Consider the following 21,217-nt stretch of genomic DNA (forward strand, 5'->3'; position numbering starts at 1 on the left):
CTTCCAGCCCAAAACATGTATCAATACATTGGTTCTCTCAATCTATGCACATGCCTATGTGTATCCTTCCACTGTGTCTCCTGAAACAGCAAAACTGGCACAAACACTGCAAACACAGAAACAAGGTGGGCAGGCAGCACAGCAGGCACATGCTGGCAGAGGCCTGACACTCTGCTCTGTAACAGAACTGCACTGTGCCAGTCACTGCCACGCAAACACCTGAACAGTGACTACACAAATGCATTGACAAGTGTAGGACATTTAAATGATGGGTAACGTAAGATAATGTACTAAAGATGATGTGCTTAGCCACATGGTTCTTTTAAGAGTCTAGGGAAAATATAAATTTTAAAAAGCAAAGCTTAATGACCCTTAATTAGCGGGATCTTTTACAAGAATTTTAGATATGAGTCCAACCTCCATATTTCAGTTAACTTTAAAACTTGTTTCAAATTATTCTTTCCAAATTAGAATAATTTATCAAATAGAACAACCAGTATATTTTTACTGGCTAAGAATAATTTAAAGTCAAGATTTTTATTAAGTTGTAAATGAAGAAACTAAAAATAGGGAAATGTAAAATGTCCCAACAGTTTAAGCCTCTAGTTATCACAAGGGGTGTGAAAAAAGGGACTTAATCACTATATATCCCAATTACAACAGAACACTTTATTTTACTGGATCTAAGGGTCTTTTGAGATAAAAATTCTACAGCAAGTTTTTACTAACCCAGATTTATTAGCTCATTGTAACTCTATGTGTCACATAGCCATTTCAGATGATGGGGACAGGACTGGGGAATTTGCAAGAGCAGAGTATTGATAACCTGCATAAAACGGTGGAACTGTAAGTACATCTATAAACTCGTGCACAAAAACTTATCTAATATAGGAAGTTCGAAATCATCAGGATGAAAAACAGGGTGCTGTAGGAAATAGTCCGAACCAAAATCAAATTTTGCTTACTTACATTTCTACAAATTATTCAGTTTATTAATTCAAGAGCAACTCTTTAAAGAACACTAAGCTGATGCCCCTATTTCACCACCCCATTTCAATAGATTGCCTTATTCCACTAGTGGCAATTCTTCCCCCATCAATACAGGCACTGCCATCTAGTGGCAATTTCTTACCTGCAATTTAAAAAGATACTTGGACCAGCTCTGGTAACAAATAGATGCTGATGGTTTGTCAAAGAGGCATTTTTGTCAAGTAAGTAAATGCACTTGGCACATAAACTCCATGCCACTTGTCAAACTACTTACGGGTTATTTATCAACAGGGAAAAAAAACAAACCAGGTTAAAACATAAAAATAAAACTAACCACTTGGCAGTGAATCTCTTCTGGCATCCCCATTCACTATGTATTATCCAGTGACGACACATGAGTAACACATCAAAGGAAAGAACTGCAAACTTCAGAAGCAATGATGAACTGTAATCCTCAACTGAAGGTAATGATGGTCTGGGTCACTGCGCAAGTGTCCTCCTCCCTGTGTTCCTTCCAAGTCCTTGGATGTGGCCTACTGAAACACCCAACAGCATGAAAGTGAAAAATGAACTCCCAATGAATACCCTTCTATAGAGTTATAAATAAAACAAGTACTATTTGCAACATTCATCTTAATTTACAAGTGAAAACTAAAGATTAAAGTTAGGATTAGGAATTAGGAATGTATTTCCTTTGAGGTACTATGGTAAGAAATTATTGGATGTGGTCAAAGCTAATAGGAGTATGAAACCACTATCTCCTGGGATTCCACAACCTTTCAGTGATATAGGTTCGAGCTTCCCAAACTTTTTTCAAATCATGGCACACACATAAAATTATACTATCTGTACGCACACTGGTTAAAAAATGCAAGAGACTGCTCTCAGCTCGACCCCCAAGGGCTGAAGAGAGCAATATTTTATTCCCAATCAATGGGAACCTGTGGTCTAAAGGTCAAATTTATTAATGTACGAATGGGAAAATGCTGATAAGCACTAACATCACTTTAATTCCTTAGAATGCTCTTAAAATTCTGGAGCTAAGATCACAAAAATTACTTTGGTCTTTTACGTCCATATTCAGGAGAGGTTCTCTCTCACTCAACACTCCTCCAGTGGCAGACTCCACTCTAGGAAAACAATGATGCCAGTCTCTCAGCAAGTCAGACTAACATGGAGGGTCAAATTAGCATCTGCGGCTACCCAAGGCCAAGCTGTACAGCTGAGCAGTGTGCTTTCACCCCACAGGACAACTCTCTAATGCCTGAGCACTATTTTTATTTTTTTCTTTATGTTTTCCCATCACCATGTATGCCCCCATCCCCTCGTCCATCTCCATCCTCCCACCCTCCCTCCCGGGCACTATTTTTAGGTTATTACCTTGGCTGCCTTTCTTCTTTAAAAAAAAAAAAAAAAAAGACGAAAAGAACTTTTCCACAAGTTTCTTTTCCCCAAATTGGAGAAACCATGTTTTCAACTTTAATTGAGTTATTTCAAATCACATAATCAGAGATTTGTAAACATGCAATTCAATCCCACCCCCCAGGCAGGGGGAAGGGGAGGAAAGAGGATTCACTCTGATATTTATGGTTCCAAAAAAGCTGTAATACTGTGCTTGGAACACACAGAACCAGCTATTAACTTCTTGCTACTATAACAAATACTAACAGTTCAGTCCAGGTTACTGTGACCCCTGACAGATCAAGGAAACAAGTTATTTTCTCCTCTTGTGATTATAGCACATTGCCAGACACATTTGCCTTTTTAATAAACGTCCTGGTACTCTGAGTTTCCCTTTCAATTCATGTAATTTCAACAGTTTGTCAAAAAAGAGCCAATAAACAAATATTGAATTACACTTTGTTGGGTCTTTCAAACCCTCAAGCTCCAGACTATAAAAACATCTTATGTGTCTCCCACCCCGACCACCCAGCCACTTTTCCATACACCGCAGACCACCCATAGATACAAAGCCAAGGGTGAAGCTGACACGGTCTATTTGGAGCCAGTAGACAGGAGGGCGATGAGACCCGATGAAGCACTTATGGACAGAATATAGTTCCTGTAAGAATGTAATGTTAAGGAAAAATTAAGAACCCAAAATTAATTTTCAACAAAACAAAACAAGCCCATCTCTTTGGAATATACTGCTTCCCTCCTGACACTCTGGCTAATGACAATGCTATGTGGTCCCATTGTCTGTAAACACAATTTACAAGACTATAAAGAATATTCACAGATTTAAAAACACTTGAGACAGAAACCTAGAATACATGACCACAAAGAAAACACCCAAATTCCATTTAACCTTCAGAAGAGCTGCTCAACGACTATGGGGAGGAAGGAGACGGCTTGTCCTTTCTCCCCTCGCCGTCAGTGTACCGGCCACAGTGGGCCTATAAAAGTAAGGAGGTTCTGAAAGTCTGCAGCTACTCTTGGCCTCAGGACTGGTCTGTTCTCCAGAAGATACAAGTTGAAGGGTGTCACATTTTATTACATCAAAATCTCCAACTGTTAAAAATTTGGCTGCACATTCCTGGATAACAGCTTTAATAAATTACCTTAGCACCTTTAATAAATTAAGAAGGTTGATTCTTGCCCAAAAGCTCAATTTAAGAGCAGCTTGAAACACTGTTAAAATATTATGAAATGTACCTATTTAAACTGGCTATCCACCCAATTCCAAAGCCCAAAATATCAGAAGACACATGGCTTACACATCAAGAGCGATCAAAGCAAGTTTGCTTTTCCTCCTGGGAACTCTTTTTTTAAATAGGCGGGTATACTAGTACATAATCATATATGTGAGACTATTTTTTTTTAAGTATTTTTTTTTTAATATATTTTTATTGACTTCAGAGAGGAAAGAAGAGGGAGAGAGAGAAACATCCATGATGAGAGAGAATCATAGATTGGCTGCCTCCTGCAAGTCCCCCACTGGGGATGGAGCCCACAACCTGGGCATGTGCCCTTGACCAGAATCGAACCTGGGACCTTTCAGTTAGCAGGTCAATGCTCTATCCACTGAGATAAACCGGCTAGGGCTATGTGAGACTATTTATAGTTACTTGCCATGAAGTCATAATTTATAAACTTGAAAGAATTTTACATCAAACCAAAAGCCCTTATTTTACATGTCCAGAAACGTGCCTAAGGTCACAGTGCTATTTAATAAACTAACTCCCTATATGAAACCAAAACCAACTACTTCTAGACTTCTGAAAAACATAATCAACCTTTAAAAGGATACACGGTGGGGTTGAAGTTCTTCAATATAAAGAAGGATGCAACAATGACCAAGACCAGGAATAGGGTGTTGTTATAGAAGATGGAAAATGTTGTAGCTTCATAATCAGCAACTTCATTCTTCTTCCACAAGATTCTGTAGACACAGAAACAAGTCAACTGAGTTTATAAATATGTCTTAAAAATTTTAAATACCACATGGCTCTAGTTCATTGTAAAGTAAGTTTTTCCGCCCAACTGGTGTGGCTCAGTGGTTGAGCTTTGATCTATGTATGAACCAGGAGGTCACAATTTAATTCCCGGTCAGATACCTTCCACGGATCCTATGGACAACACTATGGCTAATGTCACTGGAAGCTGCCATGTTCTGTTCACTAAATGTTCTAATGCAAATTCAACAAGCATGAAGGAGCTAAATGAAGAGTATTAGCACCTTATCTCCATCATAAGAAATTTGCAACCTCTAACATACCAGTATATGCCATGTTTTCTTAATTCTATGGATACCATTAACATAATAGATCTCCAACTTACTGTAAGTTTGGAAGCAGTGACGGGTATTATATTCAATGCAGCCATCCTATATAATAAAAGGCTAATATGCAATTATCCCCTCAGTCGGGAGTTGGACCAGAGGATGGGGCCGGACCACCAACACTAGAGTACACTAGAGGCCCCAGGCCCTACCCCCAATCGGCCCCCCCCAACTATAAAATAGCTCCTGATTTCAAAGAAGTTTAAATGTAAATGTAAAAAATATATGACTTGGAATGGGAGGAGATACATTATACCATTCTAGCACTAATTGATCAAAGAAAACACCAGCTCAGAAAGATGCATAGACCCAACATGGTTTAATGCTCAGAACAACTGCCTCTGGTTTTAAGACTGGCACAAGACCCAATAAAGACAGGTTCCTTAAAAAGGCTACTAAACATGCCTTTACTATGGATGATTAATTATCCCCCCTCCATCACAGCACTTATTCCTAACTCCCTGAATCAGAAACATCTTCAAAACAGCCTTGATGAAAGAAGTAGCTCAATCCTTCTGGTTACCCCAGCTCCCACAATCAGTGTGCATTACATCAGTGTATATAGTCAGGACTGTGTGACAGCTTTTAGAACATTTTCTAGTCTACACATATCCTGGTTCATTTTGAAAAAATTTAGGGACTCCCAAGTGGCCTCACTAGCAATGGTTCTGCCAAAGCTTCCCTGTTGGGAAATCTAGTTTGGGAAAGCACTTTCCAAGGAGTCTTTTTTCTAAGGAGCACTTCCTACAACAAGAGAAAAGCTGATACCAAACTCAACTATTACAATCAGACCATGGTAAATGACAGATCATTGGTTCATTGGTAAGTCAGGGAGAAATAACACTCACACCCTGGGGCAAATATTAATAAATCTGATCACCTCTGCTAATTTCATCCTTGAGTGGATGGCAGTGCAGTTTCAAAGTGCCAAGTAGTACATACTCCAAATGACTATAGAGGGAGTTTTGACAGATATGCATCACTGCAAAGAGGGGCTGATAAGCCTTCTCTTAAATCAAATCTCTCCTTTGAAGAAGAAAAATATTAGATTATAAATGGTCCTACTTATCAGAGTGAGTCATGAATACAGACCTGGGTACAACTCAGGAATACAAAACAAATAACAGCACAAATTTCTACTGATAACAGGAATAGAAATTTTACTCTTCTGACACTCTGCATTTTATGTCTCAATTAAACTTCCACTTCATCTTCCTTTGAAATATCTGGTACAGCCAATGGCACTGAGGTTTCATTTCCAATTCCAACTCTGACTCATTATTAGTGATTAACTGAATAGCACTTGCTGAGAAAAATTCTGAGACACATCCCAAGATCAAGTGCAGACCAAATCAGCCAAGTCTGCTGTGGGCATATGAGACTCACTTACTATCTGATATAACAATATATCTACAAAGTGGTTTGTGAAATCACCTGAAATCTACAAGAGCTATAGCAAGCATTTTGAAACTGGGTATAAGCGCTCAGTTTAATAACTGTCTAACCCTATATAATAAAAGGGTAATATGCAAATTGACCCTAATGGCAGAACAGCCAGACCAACCGCTCGACCAGTCACTATGAGGCACACTGACCACCTCTTGGTCCCTTTTCCTGGCCGGCAGGCTCCAATCACACGATGATGAATGGGGAACCGGGGGTGGGTGGTCGGGGACACGGGTGGCACCAGGCCAAGGCCCCTGCCTCGTGGGTTGCCCCATACACAGAGGGCAACCTGCGGCGGGGGTGGGGCCAGTGACTGGGCGGGAATGGCTGACCTCTTGGTCCCTCCCCCCCGCTGGCAGGCTCCGATCACCCGATGGTGAATAGGGAACCAGGGGGGTTGTGGTAGTGGGGGGCGGGGCCGGCTGCTGGCAGCTGGGGAAGATGGCCCTGATCACAGGCCAGGCCTAGGGACCATACCTGCTCACAAATTTTGTGCACCGGGCCTCTAGTAAATACCACAATTCAATAAAAGGGTTTTTTAAAAAAGTGTTCTAAATTCTCTAACCTCCATCCCTATGCAAAAATTGCTTTCAGAAAGCTATGCAGCTAGTCCAGCCGGTATGGCTCAGTGATTGAGTGTTAACCCATGAACCAAGAGATCATCGGTTCAATTTCCAGTCAGGGCATTGGGTTTCAGGCTCGATCCCCAGCAGGGGGTGTGCAGGAGGCAGCCTATTGATGTTTCTCTCTCATTGATGTTTCTAACTCTATCCCTCTCCCTTGCTCTCTCTTTAAAAATCAATAAAAACATTTTTAAAAAAGCTATGCAGCTAGACCTCATTAAAGCTATTCTCTGGGGAAAAAAAAAAAAAAAAAGGCCATCATTGTCATGATTTTAGTACTGTGCCTTCAGTTTTATAAAGGATCCACAGGAGATAACCACTTCAATATTTGGTGCCTTTCCAAAACCACTGTAGAAAACACTGTTCATTAAGTTATTCAATGTCCCTTAAATAAGGATCCACTTGATAAAGTCCTTCCAGATTCAGTGCCAGGAAAGTTTCTTTTCAGGAGGACTGGCACTCTGCTTCTCATCGGACAATGAAAGCAGCATGACCTCAGATGCTTCCCCTGACACTTGGACACTCAGAGCTAAGTTTAGTGCTCAACTGCTCTAACTAACTCTGAGGTCCTTGTTTATCCACCTTTTCTTACTTTTAAATGGTTTCTGATCTTTTAAAATTGCATTGCTTTGTTTTACACACACTTTAATATTCCAAGTCCCACAAAGTCTTCCTGGAGCAAAGTGGGATAAAAATTCCATTTCACAAACCACTTTGTAGATACTAAAATTTAAGATCCATGAAAACAACCTCAATTCACGACTCTATTCAACCATCTGGCAGCTCAGAAACTTCTGCTACTCAGATGTTAGAATGTCTATTAACCCCTTTCAGAGCAGTTGATAGGAAAAGTTGGGGATGGGAGCCAGGACCAACAAATGTGGCACAGGACTGTGCAACAGGAGACAAACTGATTTTTCTTTTTCCCAAAGCAGATAACCCAGACTGGAAGCTCAGTAACAGAAATACCACCACCTAAAAATGCTAACACATAACACAATGTAAACTTTTCAGACCCAGAGGGGTTAGGCGATAAGTTCGAGGTCACACAGCTATCAAGTGGCACCAGACAAAGCTCTGCAGCAGAGCAGGTATGAGTACAAGCCAGACTGCCTGTGGTCTTATCATGGCTTTACCACCCACTAATGTAAGGCCTTGATCAAGTTACTGAAGCTTTCTCTGCCTGTTTCCTGAGGTGTACAATGGAGAAAACAACAGTACCTACCTTCTTAGGGCTCTTTGGAGAAATAAATGACCTGTGTACAGCTCAAAGGCAGTAATAAAAACTCAAAGTCAGTTATTCCCATTACTATCTTTTCTACAATACCAATGTTTGCCTCAGACAGTTCCAACACCCCCATTCTCTAAGCAGAAATCAAAAACATCTACAAAGTATCCCCTCCTTTTTTGATTACCACAAACACGTTAAACAAGGAGTCAAACCTTTCATCTTTTTCCTTCCGAGACATCTTCCTATTATCAGCTTCAGAAAGTTTTCGAGTCACTTCTTTGGAAACAGCATCTTCCCTCTTCTGGGCTACTCTGGAAGGAAAAGAAAGAAGTTTCCACATGCTCCAGGAGTGGACATTCCTCTCAGAAACACTCCGTACTCAGACTTTGTATTGGCAACTGTGTAATACTTTACATTTCCAGAAAATAAACTGTACAGAAAGTTCCAGGGTTATTACACTGTAGTATTAGTTAAAAGAGAGGGAGGAGTTCAAGAAACTTTCAAGATGTGGTTTATTAGTTATGAGTCTGATTTCTGCTTAAAAGAGAGAATTTCCCAAAGTTTATGTATTTATTATGTATTTATTATGGAAACAGAAGTCAAATGCTACTAACACAATTTAGTTATAAGTCATTATAAATCCATTTTGTTTTAGCCTATAATTTAACAGTTCAATAAATAAATTTGACAAGGCATTAGCAAATGATACATGACTTTAATTCCAGTAAATAACAGGAGAGAAAACTAGGCTTAAAAACAAAACAAAAAAGAATTAACAACTATAAGTAATGCTTTTAACTCTACTCCAAAGGACAATTTCAATAGAAAGAAATAATACCACATGGTCAGGGACTGACCACACAACCTCTAGTTAAATGAACCACTGGTAAGAGGTTTGCACAAAAAGATCATATGAAATCAGCCAGAAAAGGCTGGAAGTGATATTCATGCTATCAGATCAGAATCTTCAGTGACAAGTCAGATAAAGAAAAAAATTAAATGTATACTCATCAAAAAATATACATGGTGAATTTTATCAGATGAAATACAAAAAGTCTCCCAAAAATTATGACATTTAGATTCAACATATATTTTTCACAAAATAGGAGAAACTTATTAGCCATAAATATAGAAGAAAAAGTAAGAACTGATCACAAGCAACATATAACAATTACCTATACAGTGCCACTATGAAAACATTTAACATGATACGGAGATGTATCAAAGGCAACAGGATGTGGAACAGAGATAGAAATCTGTTCACTCTATGTTCAATTAATGAATCCCCGGTGACTATGCTATTTAGTTCTGGTTAGTGTACCAAGGAAAACTGGGGAAATATCAGGATGGCTTCCTGAAAAAAAAAAAAAAGCTGAAGATCATTCAAGGCAATAGTTTTCAACCTTTCTTTAACCACAAGAGCTTCTGGAATACAAATTAAGCACAAATTCTATCTGGTTTCACCTATGCCTCCGTCTCTATATCTCACCCAGAACCAAGTTAGAGCCTACATTGTTAAAAAGAAAACCCTGCCCAGCCAGTGTTGCTCAGTGGTTACGAGTCAACCCACGCACAGGGAAGGTCGCAGATTCGATTCCAGACAGGAGGCACTCCTGGTTTCGGGCTCGATCCCCAATTGGGGGACAGGGGGGTTTGGGAGACAGGGGGACATGTAGGAGGCAGCTGACCAATGTTGATGTTTCTCTCTCATCAATGTTTCTCTCTCTCTAAAATCAATAAAAACATATTTTTAAAAAAGAAAAAACTTTGGTCAGTTTCAACTAATGTATTTTTCCACAAATTGATAACTGGGGAGGAGGGAGGAAGAAAATCAATTTGTTTAAGAAAAATAGATAAGTTTTGAAACCTAAAAAAAAAAAAAAAAAAAAGAGCTAAGAGGGCAGACAGCTATCTTAACAGATAGTTTAGACAGACACTATAGTGTACTTTTTCCTCCAAAAATCCAACTTCACCTGACTCATTGGGTAAAAGTTCTGCTCAGAAGGTATCCCTCCCTGACCCTCTTTAGCAGACCAAGCACTCAGTAAGTGTTTCTGAACTTCACAGAAGACCACTCTTTTCTAAGAAAGACCAATTGGAAAGAAATGTACCAGCAGAAACCATTGTTAGCTTAACAGGAGAAAAATATCTACCTACAAATGCATACACACCAACTGTCAGGACACAGGAAAAAACTATTTTCAACAATTGGTTATCTCCAAGCATCTTTAGGATAAATAGTCAAATATCTGTTCACATAACAAATCTTCCTGAAGAGACTGAACCAGAAAAATAGTTAATTTCTCTTCTAGATCTAAAATTCTATATTCAACAACCACACTGTAGGTTTATTAGAATTCAAAAAGCCCTACCCTCCTTCTTAAGAATCTTAGAAAATAAACCCCACTCAGCACTGAATACTGTGAAATACAGAGGTCACTCCAGGGGCCCAGCACTCAGCCAACTGAGGATAACCCACAAATTCAACTGTTTTGCTACTATTTTTTTACACCAATATGTAAAAAATAAAAAATAAAAATACTACCTATTTAATTTCTTAACACAAACACAATTTGCAAACATTTTTTAAGTCATCCCCACTTAAAAAATAATCCCTAAGGGCTCCCTCACCCACAACCTCTCCAACACTGCATATAAACACTTATTATGTGCCAGACACTATGCTTATCATGCCACACACAGTACAGTGTTTAATCCCCACCATCCTATGAAATACCATTAGTATCCCCATTTCACAGCTCAGGAATCTGAAGTCTAGAAAGGTTATGGCCTAGGTTTGTGGTCGGCAAACTGCGGCTCACGAGCCACATGCGGCTCTTTGGCCCCTTGAGTGTGGCTCTTCCACAAAATACCACGGCCTGGGCGAGTCTATTTTGAAGAAGTGGCGTTAGAAGAAGTTTAAGTTTAAAAAATTTGGCTCTCAAAAGAAATTTCAATCGTTGTACTGTTGATATTTGGCTCTGTTGACTAATGAGTTTGCCGACCACTGCCCTAGGTTATACATTTAAGAGCAACAAAGCTGGGACCGAAATCCAGACTGTCAATTCTGAGCCATCTCCCCTCTACTACTAATACCTGTCCAATACTAATGGACATTTAATACTAATACCTGTCCAATACTAATACTCAGCATCTCCCTTTGAGCTTCCTTAACCTTCTTGCTTATCTATAGGAGTTTCAATAGCAATGACAATATTTAATATTAAAGCAAAACTGTAACTAAAAAATAATTCCACTGAAAGAATCTGTTAAAAAAAAAAAAGAATCTGTTAAATCAGTAATCCACTGAAATTTTTACTGAACTAAATGTACCATGAACTGTTGTAACAGATATAAAAGAAGTAGCAGTTGCCCTCAAGAAATCCAAAGTAGAATGAGAAGGTAAAAAGAACATGATTTTGATTCCAAAGAAGTAAATGAAAAATGATATGCAGAACAAGAAAAACACTAAGTCTCAGAAGGACTGAGTTCCAAAGGATGGGCTGTGCAAGATGCCCACTGCTAAGCTTCACCATCCACAATGGCCATGCCTCACAAGCAAGCCCAGAACAGCAGAGGCTGAGGTGGTTGAATCCTGGAATGGCAGCTGGTGACAAGGGGTTAACAACAGAAAGATGACAAGGGTGGCTTGATCACTATTGTCTAGCTGCGACTGCGGCCACCCACAACCTGAGCTCCCCCTGGTCCAGAAGAGCAGTAGAGAAGCTGCTGAGGCCACTTTCAGCTGCTGAGGCTGTTCTGTCCTCCTTACAATAAACAAATCCGTTAACTGAGATCACTTCTGTTCCTTGTCACCAGAAAGACGCTAAGCAGGGACAACAAACTTAGGAAGGGTTTCTCTGGAAAAGATTCCCACGTCTTCAAATAAGACATGTAAGGATGGAAAGGAAGAAAGACAATCTTAAATGAGGGCGGGCACAAGACACTTTCAAAGGATGACATGAAGGGCTGATGAGAAGAGCTAAGAACCAATGCTACAAGATGAAACCACACTGGGAGGAGGTAGGTGAGTTGCATTCCAGGGAACTGGAAGAATTTGGTTTTCATACACTTAGAAAAGAGTGTATGGTGCTCATGGGAAGCAGGTATAAATGGTGAGTTTTAAGTAAGAGGATGACAGGGTAAAAATGATGGCCGATAAGGATGAATACATGTTCTTTTATCCCATAAAGCAGTACTACCACCTGCAGTTCACACGTGTAACATACTGATTACGTAGAGTAAGATGCTTTATATTGTTTATGGCAGTCTTCTGTTAAAAGACTAGATGGAGACTGCTACAACAACCCAAGCAAAAACAGCATCTAAACTAGAGTGGGAACTATGGAAATGAAAAGAAAAAGCGCACATAAAGCACACTGGTACTTCAAGTCTCATCAAAATTACAACTGCCTTTAAGAAAGTACTTCCAAAGAAATATAGCACCAAGAAGGTTCCTTTAAGTAAAGAGAGAAATATCCTGCTATCCTGAATCAAGTATCAAAGTGTGCATAAATTTCCAATTAAACCTTAATGTATACCCACTTCCCATGAGGACCACAGCACTCTGAATAAAAAATGTTATCACCTTTCCTTAAATTTTGACTGTTCCCAACACTTTAACCTTTATGAAACCAGAGTATATAACTGCTTACAATTAATGTGTAAATTTATAGTTGTGTGGCTTGGGTTTTCTCCAAAAGCTATAATTAAAATGATATATTTTGTAGTATGTGTGATCATAAAATATTAGTTTTCATATACAGAAAAAAATGTAATTAGCATTAAAAATGTTAGTTTAATAACAACAACAAAGCCACTTTGTTCACATCCAAAAATAGGTCATGGAGAGCCCAAAACAATTCTTTCCAGAAAGAATTCCAGCTGCTTTGGAAATGTTAAATTACTTGGTGGGTTTTGTTTTTCTGATTAAACTCCATGATTACAGACTAATTCCACCCTCAAAACCTACTTTCATAGCAATATCAGAAGCACTGTCTCTGCTTCAAGTAAGTTAATAATTCTTCATAGCATTAAGGTGCCATCCCCCAAAACAGATACATATATATATCTCAAATTAATGCTTACTGAAACCAACACAAACACAAATGGTCTTTAAGACACTCTAGTATATAAAAATGCATCACACTTTCACTTAAGAAATATACTTACTTGTGCTTGAGTACAAACTTCACATTTTTGTAGGCAAAGGCTACCAGATAGGTGCTTACAAGGGTCATCACGCTATACAGAACAGCAGACTGAATAAGATCCATATGCCAAATTCGCCAGTATAACCCTGAAGATAAAAAAAAAAGGGGGGGGGGGCGGTTTACAAAAAGAAACAAAACTTTACCACCCAGTTGTAAAGATCTGCTGATTTAACTATAGGTAAGGCTGGTAAAATACAGTCTGGGTTAGGGGATCCAGTAGATGCAAACTTCAGACGTGGGGCACCCAGGAAAAAGTTACAGCTTCAAGCCTGCCTCAATTCAGGACACTCGAAAAACATAACCTTCCATATGAGGTGTCTTGCTTCTTCTAGAATGAGAACTCCAGCTCAAACAAAATCACAATTCTGACTTCAAATGTCATTCGTCGGGGTGCTATTAAGCTAAATGCAGGCCATCCCCAAAGGCCACGTGCAGTCCTCAGCCACAGTTAACCTGCTGACGTGGCTGTCTGTCTGAAGCCACGGCCTGCTCAGGGCAGCCAGGGAGCCACACGGGCTCCACACCCCGTTCGCTGCACACGCTGGGTTTTACGAGGCTGAAAGAGAAAACAAATCTAGATTTGACGGCCCAGCAACAGTGCAGCAGTGGGAGCGACAGGAAATGCAAATTCGGGGAACCAGAGCCCTAAAAACAACGTTGGCCGAGTCTGCAAAGTTTTTCCTTCCACGTGAGAATAGCCCTAAATAGGATGGTTTAAAAATAAAAAAATGTAAACAAGGGAAATCGCTGGCCCTTGGCACTGGACCTACCTAGCTCATCCAATGAGGGAAAACACGATGCTCAGGCCTGTGTGAAGCGCTTCACCGAAAGCTACACTTTCAATCCAGTGCGAGAGTTCACAGGAACCTCTCTCTCCCTTGAATGCATCAGTTTCTCCAAAATAAGTCATGATGTAAGTTTAAGATCTCGTAATGGCAAAGGAGAGAAAGGGGGGGCGGTATATGCGGGGAAGTCAGCATCAGATCTTAACTGGGGTGATCGTTTAAGTCCAGATTCGGGGCTGCCAGCCCAGCACCGGTGAATCCAGCGTCCGCGCCTGGGGCCCGGGAACCGGCGCGCGTCTGCAAAGCGCCCCAAGTAACTTTCCTGGGAGGCCGCCCCCCACCACCCCAGCCGGGAACACGGAGGCCCACGGGGCTACGCGATTCCCCGAGCTCACGGCGAGCTGGGCAGAGCGGGAGCCGAGGGGCCAAGCGCTCCCCCGCCGTCCGCCGGCCCCTGCCACGTCCCCGCCCAGCCCGGCCCGCAGGCCGCCTCCCCTGCCCGCCCGCCTGCTCCCGGCGCTCACAGATGGGGATGGCGGACACGATGAAGGCGTTCCCGAAGAAGAGTGCGGAGGACTTGGCGGAGAGGTTGCGACTGAAATCCTGAAGGAGCAGGTCCTCTTCGGACTGCTGCTTGGAGGCGCCTTTGGGAGCCATGGTGGAGCCGGAGCCGGGAGCAAGGAGGGCCAACGCTGCGCGAGGCCCGGCCGCGGGGCCTCTGGCTCCGCCCCCGCGGCCGCCTAATCCGCTAACGACTCGTCAGCCCTGCGCGCGGAGGCGGGACCTGTGCCGCGCGCCGAGCAAGCTGGGCCAGGATTGGCCATCCTGGAGCCGCTGCCCAGGCGTGATTGGGCGAGTCGGCTAGACTTCCGCCTTCCTGGCAAGTCTTTTGACTCCTAGGCTTCCAGATGACGGCTGGGATTTGTAGTTTAGTAGGTGCTTTTAAAAAAAAAAAAAAGTAAAAAACCTTGTTGACAGGCCACATCACAGCTTCTGATAGACTGGTGCTTTCCAAGGCTGGAATTCCAAAGGAAGATCTTTAGCCCGCGTCATGCACTCATTCATTCGACCAGCGAACAGTTCGTACCCTCTCTGTGTACCCAGTATTGGAAGAAGAGGAGAGAGATTAAGGATAGCTAACAAGTGTCGAGTCCCTTCTCCTTTACACATCCATTATGTCATTAAACATCCTCAAAAGTTCTATGCTCTGCAAAGCATTGACCCGTTTTGCCGGAGAAGAACCTGAGAGTGGGGGACCAGCAGGGTTGGTCTCCCTGTCCGTGGGCTCTTTTAATCATAATAAAGGGCTACCTTTGTACAAAAAAAGAAGGCACTTTTAATTTTGGGAAAGTCATGGTCTCATTAAGATAATATTTAACATGTGTCTAATACATTTACAAATTACTACTATTTGCTTACTCTTATTTAAACTAAGTATTTAAAGTAGTGTGGTCTCCAGAGCCATGCTCAATTAAACATAATACTAAGTAAAGGCAACATATTGTCTAGGCAGGCTTCCTCTGAAGCTCAGAAGATTGAATATGCCTATTAAAACAACTAGGTACCATTTTTAACTCATCAAATTCTCACTTTTTCCTCAAAAAATGATGCTGAACCATTGCACTCTGAGCAAACGCTTCTTTCTTCTACATGATGGACATCAGATAAAACTTCCTCAACCTGCAGCTTCCCTATTAGATTTGTATATTGTTCTCCCTCACCTTATCAAATTGTGGCCTACCTCTCCTCGTTTCATTCTAATAGCATTGTCTTTGACCTTTTCAATCTATTCTCTATATAGGTACCACAGTGAGTTTTCCTGGACTATAAATCCTTCTATTATCTACAGCAAGTATTCCCAAATGCCAGAAGTCACCAATTAACTGAAAAATGAGATAGAAAAAAATAGTTAGTGAATTTTTTTGAAAACTAAAAGTATTCATTTTTAAATATCTGCACTTGTGCCCCTTTGTGATATTAAAATTATTTTTTCTTTATTATGTAGTGATGGTGATAGTGGAAGAAACTCTTATTTTTCTCTTCCATCATACTCCTCTCCCAGTTTTTTCTGTTTTAATAAGCCCATTTGCTCTGGCTTAAATGCTAGGTTTCAACACTAATTCTGTTCTTTTCCTCTCCAGCTGTGACCAATGCATCAACAAAATTGCTTGGCCTGTCTCTATAACTAGATTTCCTGATTGCTATTTGTAAAGTAAGTATATAAAAAAAGAAAATGTGCGGTAAAATCAGAAAACTGTAAGATCAAAAGGGACAAAAACCATCAGAATATTTAAAAAGAGAAGAGGAAGGAAATAAGAAGTAATAATGGTTAAAAAGAATTATATCTGAGAAAAATGTTTAAACAATTAAATGTTAAGTAGATAAAAATGTTAAAATTAAAATGATCAAAAGGAACTAGATGAGAATTGTGGCCTACCTCTCCTCGTTTCATTCTAATGGCATTGTCTTTGACCTTTTTCAATCTATTCTCTATATAGGTACCACAGTTTACCAAGTATAATTAATATACTTGGTAAACCAAGAATAAAAATCTAAAATAATAGATATAAACAGAAGAGAATCAAAAATAGTAGAAACTTGAATTTTTTTATAAGGGTACGTTAAAGAACTATGGTAAGCAATGATGCTCATGACAAAGAAGGTTTCATGGTGATGGTTACACTGAAGGTTGCAAAGGTAGCACACTTGAAGTACTGGAGCAGTGTTTTCTTATACCAAACTAGAGACCCAGTGCATGAAATTCATGCACGGGGGAGGTCCCCTCAGCCCAGCCTGCACTCTCTCCAATCCGGGATCCCTCAGAGATGTCCCGGGGATCAGGCCTAAACCAGCAGTCAGACATCCCTCTCACAATCCTGGACTGCTGGCTCCTAATCGCTCACCTGCCTGCCTGCCTGGTTGCCCCCAACTGCCCCACTGCTGGCCAGGTCACCCCCAACTGCCCCCCTGCTGGCCTAGTCACTCCTTTGCCCCCAACTGCCCCCACTGCTGTCCTGGTCTCCCCCAACTGCACCCCCCCACACTGGCCTGGTCACCGCTAACTGTCTCCCCCGCCGGCCTGGTCGCCCCTCACGGCCCCGCCGCCAGCCTGGTCACCCCATGCAGCCTGCTGTTCAGTCGTTTGGTTGTCCCTCACTAACCCCCCTGCCGGCCTGGTCATAGGCAGCTATCTTGTGAGGGTGTGACGGTCAATTTTCATATTACCTCTTTATAATAAAGGATGTTATCTAGTCCCTTTTGAAGAGCAGCAAGATCTAAGGACAATTTTTATATAGTACTAGAGGCCCAGTGCATGAAACTCGTGTGCGGGTGCAGTCCTAAGGCCTGGCCTGCGATCAAGGCCATCTTTCCCAGCTGCCCACAGCCAGCCCTGCCCTCTGCTGCCACCCATCCCCGGTTACCCATTCGCCATTGGGTGATCAGTGCCTGACGGTCTGGGAAGGGACCAAGAGGTCAGCTGTTCCCGCCCGTTCACTGGCTCCGCCCCTGCTGCGGGTGGCCATCAGGCGATTGGATCCCCGGGAAAGGGACCAAGAGGTGGTCAGTGTGCCTCATAGTGACTGGTCCAACGGTTGTTCTGGTCGTTCTGCTATTAGGGTCAATTTGCATGTTACCCTTTTATTATATAGGATACTAGAGGCTGGGTGCACGAAATTCGTGCACTGGAGGGGGGTTCCCTCAGCCCAGCCTGCACTTTCTCACAATCCAGGACCCCTCAGGGGATGTCCGACTGCCTGTTTAGGCCCAATAGTGCAGGGATCCCTAAATGGGCAGTCGGACATCCCTCTCGCAATCCGGGACGGCTGGCTCCTAACCACTGGCCTGCCTGCCTGCCTGCTTGATTGCCCCTAACCACTCTGCCTGCCTGCCTCATTGCCCCTAACCACTCTGCGTGCCTCATCACCCCTAACCACTCTGCCAGATGGCCCCTAACCACTCTGCCTGCCTGCCTGATGCCCCTAACTGCTCGCCTGCCTGCCTGATTGTCCTATGTCTGGATGACATAGGGAAGGTACTTGACATAGGGAAGGTACCTGGGAACAGGCCATGGGGCAGAGTAGTTGTGGCCACTGCAATCTTGGGAAGATTTGAGATGAATAAGCTCCTAAACAAAGGAGTTCTCTCTCTTTCTTGGTTGGTTTGTGCTCCTGGCCTGCAACTCTCATGCTCCTGCATTTGCCCACATAGCCCACAGCCATGTGGACCCCACACAATGGACTAATGGACTACAACTAGCCTGATGCTACACTGGACCCATCTCCACCATGGAACGGAGGCTCTGGACCTGGCTTCATTTCTAGCCCTGTTGAATCCCCAGTTGCACCTCTTCTAGGACTGGATTAAGGGACTTGGGACTTTTGAAGCCCAAGGATGTAATTCCATGTAAATAAAAATCACTCATCCTCCCATGGGAGTCTCATAAAATTCTTTTTATCAAGAAATCATAAGGACCCTACCCTGAGCACCCAGTGGGGAAGGGGATCCCCCACTGGTCGACACCCCACTTTCACTGATAACAGAACAGGATGGACTTGGTTCTATATCAGCCTCTTTCAAATGTGTTAATTTAAGGCATAAGGTTTCCACTATATCACTTTACACTGATCAGGTTGGAGAGAGAGAGAGAGAGAGAGAATGAGAATTTAAAGCACTGTTTATTGCTGTCAGGGTTATGGATAACAAATTTCTCTCCTCCACTGCTGATGGCTTTGTGGAAGAAAATCTGGCAGGTTAAAAATTAATATATCTTTCTGTAGCAGACACTGTAAGTTGTCTAGCCAATAAAGAAAGAAAAACAAAACAACACTGCTAGCTTTTCACTGAGTCCTTATGAAGGGTAACAAATAAATCACCCAGGGCTCCAGGGCCAGAGGGGGAGCTTCTGTTGTAAGCCCAGTTGAGCTGCAAATCTCATTATGGAAAGAAATTTTGTAAGAAAAGATAAAACACGTATATTAGTCTCTAGGTATAATATTTTAAAGTCCTATCTGAAAGACAATTTACTCTGTCAAACTATATATTTCAGGCACTGGTGTATGATTAATTCATTGGTTCACAATTCGTACAAATATTTATTGAGGCGTTACTACCTAAAAGGTACTATGCTAGACCCTTGGAAGTATCCAAATAACAATCATGATCATTGTGTTTATAATAACTAACATTTATTGAGTCTTTGTTATATGTTTAACTCTATGCTTGGCCCTTCACATACATCAACTAATTTAATCCTTACAGCAACACTGTTATTATTATCCCCATTTGTTAGATGCAGAAACTGAGGAAACTGAGGATTAATAAAGTGTCAATGATAGAAAGTCCAAACCTATAGAAAAATTTTACAAGAGTTTATTAGAGTTTATTTGAATCACACCGAGAAAAGCCCTGGAAGCAAGATCTCAAAGTCTTGAGACAATGCTCCAGAGAATGGCAGTTTTGCACTTCTCTTTATACATTTAGAGTCAAAGGATAAAATGTAAGGAAAGCTACATGAAATCCATTGGTGGGAAATTAAGGTGGCAGGAGAAAGCAAGGCAGGGGAAATTTCTAGGATTGGATTAAAAGTAAAATGGAAAGGTACACACTTATTTTATACTAGAGGCCTGGTGCATGAAAATTCATGCACTGGAGGGGAGTGGTCCCTCAGCCCAGCCTGCCCCCTCTCACAATCCGGGAGCCCTCAGGGGTGGGAGGGGACCCAATGATCAGGAGAAGGCGACGCCCCATCACACCTCTGCTGCTACCACTACCGGCAGTGCAAGCCTTGGACGGCCCTGGTTACCTGAGCCTCGGGCGGCTCTAGGCAGCTAGACAGCCACCATCCAAGGCTTGCCTGTGCACCGTCATCTTGTGGCTGTGGGCACCGCCATCTCTGAGGGCGTGGCAGTCAACTAGCATATTCCCTCCTTATTGGCTGTGGGTGCCACCATCTTTGAGGGCAGGGCAGTCAATTAGCATATTCCCTCTTTATTAGATAGGATTGGTGGGTATAGGATAGTTAACATTTAACATTTATAGTAAATCAAGATAGTATTCTGGAAACAAGACAACAGTAAGGAATTTCAGGATCATGGTGCTCTGGTTTTGTCTACAAGGGATTTGGAAAATTACTCTAGTATTTCCTAGATGCATAAGAAAAATGGACAGAGCTGGCTTACGGTAAAGATTAACCTTTTCTAGGTAAACTATATGCCTCAGATGTGACTACCCACCATGACCTGCCTAATCAGACTAGAGGCCTAGTGGGGTCCCTCGGCCTGATCTGCAGGATCGGGTTGAAACTGGCTCTCCAACATCCCCCAAGGGGTCCTGGATTGCAAGAGGGTGCAGGCCAAGCCGAGGGACCCCATTGGTGCACGATCGGCGCCAGGAGAGACACGGGAGGTTGGACAGCCGGGGAGGGATCACAGGAGGGCTCCAGGGCATGTCCGGCCTGTCTCACTCAGTCCCGATTGGCCGAACCCCACAGCAAGCTAACATACCGGTCAGAGCATCCGCACCCTGGTGGTTAGTGCATGTCATAGCAAGCAGTTGAGTGGCCTTAGCATATCATTAGCATATTACACTTTGATTGGTTGAACGGACGACCAGACTACTGGACACTTAGCAGATTAGGCTTTTATTATATAGGACTAGAGGCCCAGTGCACGAAATTCATGCACAGAGGGGGGTGTTCCTCAGCCCAGCCTGCACTCTCTCCAATCTGGGACCCCTCGGGGGATGTCCGACTGCCCATGGGATCGGGCCTAAATGGGCAATCGGACATCCCTCTCACAATTCACGACTGCTGGCTCCCAACTGCTCTCCTGCCTGCCTTCCTGATTGCCCCTAACTGCTTCTGCCTGCCAGCCTGATCACCCCCTAACCACTCCCCTACCAGCCTGATTGATGCCTAACTGCTCCCCTGCCAGCCTTTTTGCCCCTAACTGCCCTCCCCTGCAGACCTGGTCACCCCTAACTGCCCTCCCCTGCAGGCCTGCCCCCCCCCTCAATTGCTCTCCCCTGCAGGCCTGGTCGCCCCCAACTTCCCTCCTCTGCCAGCCTGGTCACCCCTAACTGCCCTCCCCTGCAGGCTTGGTCCCTCCCAAGTGCCCTCTCCTACTGGCCTGATCACCCACAACTGCCCT

The 21,217-nt window shown here is 42.5% G+C and overlaps 1 protein-coding gene and 1 long non-coding RNA gene across 3 annotated transcripts; one reads left to right on the forward strand and one right to left on the reverse strand.

Annotated features, from left to right (window-relative positions):
* Window positions 1-2,431: 2,431 nt before the first annotated feature.
* SSR3 (signal sequence receptor subunit 3) lies at window positions 2,432-14,794 on the reverse strand. 2 transcript variants are annotated; one of them, XM_054713664.1, is made up of 6 exons: window positions 14,594-14,661; window positions 13,587-13,840; window positions 13,244-13,370; window positions 8,284-8,382; window positions 4,241-4,372; window positions 2,432-3,052 (listed from the first exon to the last, which is right to left on the reverse strand). In XM_054713664.1, exons 2-6 carry the CDS (start codon window positions 13,591-13,593, stop codon window positions 2,986-2,988), a joined length of 432 nt encoding a protein of 143 aa, XP_054569639.1. In that variant the 5' UTR covers window positions 13,594-13,840; window positions 14,594-14,661; the 3' UTR covers window positions 2,432-2,985. The 2 variants fall into 2 exon arrangements, with proteins under 2 accessions (XP_054569639.1, XP_008140446.1); XM_008142224.3 differs by lacking the exon at window positions 13,587-13,840 and having other exon boundaries at window positions 14,594-14,794.
* Window positions 14,795-15,017: 223 nt separating this feature from the next.
* Window positions 15,018-18,480, forward strand: LOC129148555 (uncharacterized). The gene is made up of 3 exons (XR_008555516.1): window positions 15,018-15,148; window positions 16,211-16,281; window positions 18,279-18,480. It is a non-coding gene; the product is annotated as an uncharacterized LOC129148555 (long non-coding RNA).
* Window positions 18,481-21,217: the final 2,737 nt, after the last annotated feature.

The sequence above is a fragment of the Eptesicus fuscus genome, chromosome 3, assembly GCF_027574615.1.
Source record: "Eptesicus fuscus isolate TK198812 chromosome 3, DD_ASM_mEF_20220401, whole genome shotgun sequence".
NCBI lineage: Eukaryota > Metazoa > Chordata > Mammalia > Chiroptera > Vespertilionidae > Eptesicus > Eptesicus fuscus.

Coding starts and splice junctions, on each gene's coding strand:
- SSR3 (XM_008142224.3), bottom strand. CDS start 14,726: ATGGCTCCCAAAGGCGCCTCCAAGCAGCAGTCCGAAGAGGACCTGCTC. Junction 4,373..8,283: donor CGGAAGGAAAAAGATGAAAG/GTTTGACTCCTT, acceptor CTGTGTCTACAG/AATCTTGTGGAAGAAGAATG. Junction 3,053..4,240: donor AAGAACTTCAACCCCACCGT/GTATCCTTTTAA, acceptor ACATTCTTACAG/GAACTATATTCTGTCCATAA.